This window comes from Rhea pennata, chromosome 8, assembly GCF_028389875.1.
Source record: "Rhea pennata isolate bPtePen1 chromosome 8, bPtePen1.pri, whole genome shotgun sequence".
Lineage (NCBI taxonomy): Eukaryota > Metazoa > Chordata > Aves > Rheiformes > Rheidae > Rhea > Rhea pennata.
In genome coordinates this window covers 27393077-27401474 of record NC_084670.1, presented here as the reverse complement: position 1 = coordinate 27401474, position 8398 = coordinate 27393077, and the positions used below count along the sequence as shown (strand labels likewise).

Sequence of the window (8398 nt, the reverse complement as noted above, 5' to 3'; positions counted from 1 at the left end):
AAGGGCAAAACTTTTCCGAAGCGCCGCACGGCACGTCGTGTCCAGGGGTGTACTTCTCCTCCCGCCCCCCCCCCCCCCCCCCCCCCACCCCGGGCTGTTTGTGTTTCTGCAGGGTTGTCTTTTATTTCCTAACAGCTACACACACCAGTAACAACAACAGAAAACCACCAGCCGGTGAGCGGCTCCGATGACGAAGGGGAGCCAGTTGTCTGGCAAAACGAAGCGGATCGTCCTCTGGGCTAGCTGCTGGGGGGGGATGCAACATGCTGAAGTCATTACGGACGGACGATGCTCCGCTGCCTGCTCGTCCCGGCGAGCGCCGCGGGAGCGCCCGGCCCCGCTCTGCCCTGGAGCGCGGCGCAGCCAAACCGGGAACGGCCGATGCAGCTTCGCAGCAGGGTCTGGGAGGGCGGCGCTGGACTTCAGCAGGAGCCGGCGCGGGGGCGAGCGCCAGGCGCCCCGGCAGGGCGGCGGGAAGGTGTCAGTGCTGGCGAGTCGGAGACCAGGGTGCGCAACGGTGGCCTCGCTGCGGTGCCGCTCGGCCGAGGCGCCGCGGTGCGGGAGGAGGCAGCGCCGGAGCCGCTCCGCCGAGCGCAGTGCGGGAGGGACGGCCCGGCCTCCCTGCCCCGCTGTGCGGGGCTGTGCCATGGCAGGGCCGCTCAGGAGGTTCTTAGCAGTGAAGAGAATTAAATAGTTTTAAAAAAATAAAATAACAACAGTAGTAAAATCTTTAGAAATAGATGTGCTGCATTAAACCATGACCCACGGGCTCGGGAAGAGAGCAGCAGCTCCGGGCTTCCTGGTGAGGGAGGACAGCACTGCACGGGGCACGTGGGCCGGGAGGGAGCCCGGCGGGAGGGATGGGGATTGGGGTTGGGGGAGGGCCTGGCCACAAGCAGTGGCCTCAGCAGAGTCCCCGAGCAGGACCCCCGAGCTTGGCACCAGACCCGGGGAGATGGTTTAGTGTGGAGAGAGGAAAAAAAAATTAAAATTAAAATTAAAAAATTAAAAAACAACCCCCAATCTTGGGCAGTGCATGAGCAGGGAGAGTGGCCCGTGCTCCCCAGGGCCGCTGCGGCGGGCACCGCGCCGGCGGTGGCTGCAGTCAGGCGGCGTGGGCCCCCAGCCCTGCCCCGGCGGGGCGGTACCCGCGCTCCAGCTCGGGCTGCGCCGGGAGGGGATCGGGCCGGGCGCAGGAGGACGTGCGTGGCGCCGGGAGGCCGTAGCACCGGCAGCCCCAGGCACGGGCCCCCACCCCACCCCGCGCCGGGGCCGGGCAGGAGGCACCAGCAGCTACCGCAGGGATTTCACAACAGCTCTGAGGGCGTGCGGCATCTCCGGGACCGAGGGGGACGAGCTGTAGAAGGTGTCGGTGTGATTTCGGCGCTGTTCTCGGAGGTACGGAGGGACGGACGAGCTCTTGATGTGGAGGATCCTGGTGTCCATCACTTCGCAGTCGATCTGCATCATGACCTCGTAGTCCTGCCCGTTGATCACGTTCTCTGCGGAAGGAAAAGGCAGCATGAGCCCCGCAGGACAGCGCCCCGCGCCGCAGAGCAAGGTTTCGGCACGCCGCGAGGCTGGTGGCGTGGGAGCCGGCGACGAAGCCACAGCACGGCCCTGCCCGGCGGCCCTGCCGTGCCGCACGTGGAGCCATTCGCAGCCCCAGTCAGCCGGCGTGACTCAAGGGCCGAGGCCACAGCTAGCGTGGGCAGGCACACTTACTTACACACGCGTGTCGGCGCTTGCCCCTGCTTTATCTGCATGCTGAGGGCGTTTGCGTTGTAATTGTACATGGTTTCTTTCCAAATTCTTGCTCAAGAGGTACTAAAACATAGGGCTTACTTAAGAAGGCTGATCTTTTTTCTTTTTTTTTTTTGGGGGGGGGGGTTAAGGATTCTGTAATCTTTCCAATACAGAGGATCTTTTCCATCAGATATTACTACAAAAATTAAAAAGGTTAAAATGCGATCCTTCTAAAGAATTATCCATGCCTCATCACCATGCCCCTCCGGCTGCAGTACTTGCCCCACGTTAAAACCAGCCTCGTCCCACTGACCAGAAACACACGACCAAGCAGAGTACGATGGGCACAGCCAAAAAACTTTTGAGGTGTGTGTGTGTGGGGGGGGGGGGGGGGGGGGGGGGGGGGATGTGAGCAGGACTTAAGGAGGAGCTGGTGACAGGTCCCGCTGTCTGACAGCCATCCCTGATCCCGAGACATCATCAAAAAGCAGTTGCCTGGCGTCATGGCAGGCACAGCAACCATTCACCTCGGCAAACGCAGCGGAGCAATGGGAACGGGGAGGCCAAGCTTGTACCGTGAGACGCTGGGACTGACTTTCTCCTGGGGAAAATCCCAAAGCATGCGGAGAGGGAGGGAGCGCAGGAAGGAGAGCTGCAGCCTGGGCACTGCCGCTGCGGCAGGGGCTCCCGGGCTTGCAGGCAGAGGCCAGACAGCTGCAAAAGTGGCCGTGCATGTGGCCAGCATCTGCTGCCTGGATTTAAAGGTGGGAGATTATTCCCTGCAAAGACAGCATGTCCAGGAATGCAAGAGCCGAGATCAGATTTCCAGGCATGACCAGCCCTTGCTTTTCGGAGTCAGAAACGCTGACTGCCATCAGCAGGATTTGCTTTCTGTGCCAAGAGGATGGAAGATCACCTAATGGAAAACGTATGGACTGGAGGAATGCAATATACATTACTAATTTTTACTGCTTTCCTGGATTAACTGCGATTCTGGATGACAGCTGACAACTGTGGCTGGGCCCTCTTGTGCCCCGCGCCACCTGCAGAAGCCATCAGATCAAATAAGTCTGGTATAGTAATGAAAAGTAGGAGCAAGCCTTTGCTTAGGGGGCTGAGGGCCTGCAAGGGAAATCAAAGCTCCCACCTGCAGAAATGAAATGGAAAATGCTCTGAATGTGCCACCATGGGAGTGGGGCCAGGAGCAGCTGTGCCTGCGGCCCTGCCAAAGCTCAGCCTGCTGACCCAGGCACGCTGCTAACCCGGCTCTGGCAGGGCTGATAAACCCTGTTGTAGCTTTAGCTGCATGTCCCCACTTTGGGCCCTTTCTGCTGGCTTTCCCTCTTCCTTTGGCTTTGCTCTTGGTGCCTACAAGCTGTGCTCAGGACTGGTCTGCGGAGGCTGGGCTTGGTGCTGGCGGATGGTGCTGCCATGGTGCCAGCAACGCTCAAGCAGTGAGACAGGGCAGACCCAGAGCAGGGGAAGCCCTTGAGGAGGAGGAATAACATGCCCAAGGCTCATGCAATGCTGGTGCTAGGACTAGCTGTGCCTGGCTCTGGAGAGACTGGGCGCTCCTGCTCCTCCCTGGAACAGCCTAGTGTCCCAGAGCCAGCAGTGCCCACAGAGAGGAGAGGGACAAGGTGGAGCACAGACGGGGCTGGTCAGACCCCCAAAACAGCACGAGAAGGCTCAGCCAAGGCCACAGATGGTTCAGGACACGGGCTGCATGGGCAGCACTGTGTAAAGCCGAGGGGAGGGAAGAGCCTGGCTTTTCGGGTGGAGAAGCACCAAACGGCTCCATGTGACACAGGAAGCTGAAAATACAGCAACCAGCTTTAATGCTCTAGAGGTGAAGGCTTGAAATGACCCTGGCTATGCAAGAAAATATGCTCCAAAGCCATAAGTGGGTGAAGAGGCATGGGATGGAGGCCAGGGCCAGGAAAATCCCTCTGTAAGCATCCTGAGGCAGTAAGAATTTCCCGAGTTTGTCCACAGTGGCCAGCACAGTGGGTTATCATTAGCTTCCCTGGCATCGCACAACACAGAGAATAATAGTAATAGCAGAAAGCAGAGTGCGAGCGAGGGAACTGTGCTCCGTGTGGGTGGCAGCGAAGAGCATGGGAATGCACTCAGGCGCTCCCTTCCAGCCGCCCGCGGAAGCCAGGAGCCTGCGTCTCTCCCAGCTCCAAGAACGGCTCCCTCCGTGACCACGGCTCAGCACGTTACAGCTCTGAACCGCTGCGGTCTGAGCTGCTGCCTGGGCAAGAGGCGCTGTGTCTTCCGAGGCCACTACAGCTGAAACAGCTGGGAGGAAGCACGCCCCGACCCGGCCTCGCTCGCCAGCAGGCGCGGAGGGGACTCCCACACCACTGGCTTACACACCAGCCAAGGGCCTCACTCCTACCCTGTGTGCGCACGGTGCCACATGAGGGCCAGTCAGAAGCTTTCTGCTTCTTCCACCTTCTGGGTTAAAAGGCTTAAGGGCTTTGTGGATGAAGAACCACCGCAGGGAACCTCTGCAAAGGGTCACTGCTCATAGGAAGAAGGACAGCGGAGGGAAAGGCTCAGCTCCCATCGCAGGCATTTCGAGTAGCTCCTCTCATCGCAGCTAGCACCAAAATGACTGAGAAGAGGAGCTGCGACTCTCTGCAGAGACAGCAGTTACCGGGCCGTGACGCTGCTAGGCATCTGGACTAGCTGTGTTCAAAGCACCACGTACAAAAGAGCAGGCTGAAGACTGTGCTAGTGTTAGTATCCCTCATCGCCGTGGGATCTCATGTCACCTCGGCACAGATGGTGGCGAGACTGATGTGCTGCATGAAACCCACGCGACTCTCAGGGAAACAACAGGCAAATACAACCTTAACACAGTCAATACAAGCCAATGTTTGGAACGACGAGTTCACTGTCAGCTGGACAGGCATTTCAAAAATGATTCCACATGGCTCCATTCTGGGTTTGATTCCAGTTAATTGTTTCACGATCTGGATGAGGAATAGAGAGCATACTTATCAGATTTCTGGAAGATGCTGAACTGGAGAGATTTCAACCACTTTGGAGTACTGGATTAGACTATGGTTTCGCTAACAGAGACCGGTTGTCCAAAATCATCAGGATACATTTCAACAAAGGCAAGAGTGAAGTACAGATATGCAGAATTCAGGAACACGAGTACAAAACAGGGCTCAGCAGAAAAAACTTGAGGACTGGAGATCTCTGTGTGTGATCCAGCAGCATGACTAGACTATCTCGAGGGACTAGACAACTCTGTGATTCGTAGTTTCTAAGGACAGGCTGGATGAACATGTCAGACATGACCCAGGTACACCTGATCCTACCTCAGCCCAGGCACGGGGACTCACAGTCAGTCATGGTCCCTTCGACCCCTGCATTCCTGTGTTTCTGGGGGCTGCAGGTGGCTGGTCATTACTGAACCACATTACAGTGCAATTTAATCTAACATAACAGAGCCCAGCTCCACAATGAAGTCATATGGCAACTGAATTGCAGCGACGGTCTACCTGCTCTTTGTCCATGACAAAGACAGGGCAGTGCAATTTGCGATAAACTCTTTCAGTGAGATTTAAACCAACAGTTGCCACAAACTAAGACTGTACCCTCAACTACCTCCAATCGTTCAGGTGACAGTGAAAAACCTAGTGTCCATGTTTCCTTGATGATCAGTTTAAATCCAACAGTGGTGTAACTGGACACGTTCAGCAGAGGTTCAGCCATGCTGTTCCCATCTCTTGTCCGCAAGAGGGGAATATCTGGAGCACAGTCCTCGGTTCTCAGGCGAGAGGACCCCCTAGTCTGCCTTCATGCACAGAAGAGGCTAACAATTTTGCCTGGTGATTCCTGCCTCCAGCTGGTAACATGAGTTAGTGTATCTATCTTTTAAAAACAAAGTCTCCTGAGGATGGTGATTCCACCACCATCCCTTCTTTGGACAAGTGAACACAGCAAAGCTCTATAAAGCCATGCTGTGACTGCATGAGCTGTCACAGGGAGGTAAATCTAAAGCAGCTTGTACTCGCCACAGCTGCCGGAGTGGGAGAGGGATTGGGCTGATATAACCAGACTTCTTTGCTGGGAAAGAGGCAGGGTAAAGTCAGTGGCATTGCTGATGATGTGTCAAGAGAGGAACTTCTAAGGAGAGAAGCGGTAGGCACCTTGAGAGGAAGGCCCTGAGTTGGGCTATAAGCTGCGATCACTCTCCCCAGGAGATGTGATTTCCCAGAGATGCAAGAGGACACAGGGAGACTGGTCTAAAACGCCTTGAAGAGAGAGGACCCTCAATAAAATCCGGATGAAGCCCTTTTGATGGCTCTCTCTTCTTTCCTTCCCATCTCTTGTGTGGCAGTCTGGCAGTGGCAACAGCTTGGAGACACCAGTGCAGCATAAGGTGGCCTTTCGAGAGCGGCACTGAACAGCAGTGGTCTCTGCAGTTGCATATGGCTCATCCTCGGGGCTATCTGCAGCAGGCTGGCGTACTTAACCCAGTACTTCATCTCCACACTCAGGTCGGCCGTGTGCTGTACTGCCTCAGTAGGTATCCGCCAAACCTCACAGCCTCGTTCAGGGAAGCAGATGCTGCCAGGCGGTGTCTGTGAAGGCAGGTCTGAAAGCTCAACGTCTCGGCCTGCTGTCGCCGCTCATTCCTTGGCTGAAATATCAGCACTGCCAACGTGCATTACATGGGGCTGCTCGGCAGCCCCGACACTGAATGACTTCGAATGTTTATTGTGTTGAATTACCTATGACTGATGTTTTGTTGGATTACGTAAGTGAAAACAGGGGAACAGATCTCCTGTAGAGGTGTCTGGATTTATAAATAGCTTTATTACTTCTCTTTAAAGTTCAGAACATATAGTCTTTCATATTATATAGCCTCAGACTAAAACTCCAGAATATGCGTAAGAAGTTATCCTTTCAGGCCAAAAGGCGCCTCTATGTTGCAGTTAATTATTTGTTAGCACTGCTCAGTCAAAAGGGTTTAAAAGCCATGATACAGCTAGACTATTTCAAAACAATAGCATTTGGCACGTTATTGTGCCAAGCACTGCCCATCTCTGACTGCATTTTCTCAAAAAAGCTTGCTGCCTGGGGCTGTACTAAACTCCCCATATGTCAGTTTGATCTAGGGAACAGAAATCCAATGGCCCAGGGCTCCTCTCTAGGGTTTAAGGCAGTTCCTCTTAAAATTGAACATGCTGCAAAATCCAGTCAATATGAAAGCTGAAGTCGGCAGTCCAAACTAAAACTAGCAAATAAGGCTGATGGTAATAACTGTTGTCACAAGTTACAAAGATGGTTGAAGAGTCTCTAATATTTGAAAAATGAGATTTTCAAAACTGGCTTTTTAGATATGGCTTAAACCCAAAACTCCTGCTTTTCCTTTCAGTAGAACTGGTACTTCTCTATCGCTAATATGCTCAAAAAGAAAAAAAAAATCCTCAGGAATATCTTTGGGATCAGGTATGTCCGATAAGAGATGCTGTCTTAGAAGAAGGCAGAAGACAGAAGACTAGAGAGGCAGGCAATGAAATTCTAGTGTTGTTCTGCAGGAAGTCAGAACGTGGTGATCTGAATTGTCTCTCTAGACTCAAACTCTATAAATGCCAGTGGGCTACTTGGCCCTATGGATGCAATCACAGGACAAGAGTAAGTTATTCCCATAATTTATCCTTTTCCACTTACACGTACTATACCAACAGCTCTTTGCCGCAAGAAAATGCTAGCCTTAAAGACTGCACATACGCAGAGAGGTTGGAATAGACCCCCTCCCCCCTGAACATGCTGCTTGACCTTGTTGAAACATCAACAGCAAAGTGTTTTCAAGCTGTAACTAAACGCTACTGAAGAGCTTTGCAGCTTTCCGAAAATTTACTCATGCCTTAAGTATGTTGGTAGAGCCCTGCTCTACTAAATCAACCACAAATTTCACGTTACTCCTGGCAGTCCTGCAGTGGATTATCCAAAAAAGTCAAGGAAATTGTCTGTCTGGCCAACAGTGTACGATTCAGTGCCTAGGCCATTGATTTGAGATCCCCCAATCTTCAGATGCTTCTCTAAGACTCCGGTTGTCTTTCAAGTAGGTAACACATGTGCCTACTGTAGGGACTTCCAAAAGTGGCCAGTACCTGCATATCTACCCCCCACACTGTACTCAGTGAATGCACAGTTAAGCTAATATTGACCATTTAGATCTGGACTACATGTCGTTGTTTTTTCTGGTAAAATGTAGTGAGGGAAGTCACTTGCCCAAATCTTTAACTACCTGTGTCTGTTAGAAATATATAGTAAATCTACACAATCATCCTGCCCTCATAGACAATAGAGAAGAGTGAATTTACTATTCATGTTGTTTAGCTAATGCAAAATTTAAAAGTGCCAGGGAATTACCTCTGAAAAAGATGACACAAAAACTCTCTTATATCCATCCTTGCTGGAAAAATGTTCACACCTTCTATAGTTTTCACATCCTATGCTTTGCCACAATGTCCCAACAGTGGACATCAGTGTTGCGTTACACTTAAAACCTACTCTTCACATCCATCTATTAAACCAGTAGGAAGCTCAACAGCTTTCAAAGAGCTATCAGTTTGCTTTGCGACAGCTGTGCCAAGCCGGCAACGCTAAAGTTTTGTTT

General features: G+C 52.8%; 1 protein-coding gene across 6 annotated transcripts in view; it reads right to left on the bottom strand.

Moving 5' to 3' along the window:
* Positions 1–97: 97 nt before the first annotated feature.
* ATF6 (activating transcription factor 6) overlaps positions 98–8398 on the bottom strand; it is an 86878-nt gene continuing 78577 nt past the window's right edge. For all 6 annotated transcript variants that reach the window (XM_062581402.1, XM_062581403.1, XM_062581404.1 and 3 more), the window contains one exon: positions 98–1502. In XM_062581402.1, coding sequence (XP_062437386.1) covers positions 1294–1502 — 209 coding nt within the window. In that variant the 3' untranslated portion in view covers positions 98–1293. The remainder of the gene's footprint in view (positions 1503–8398) is intronic.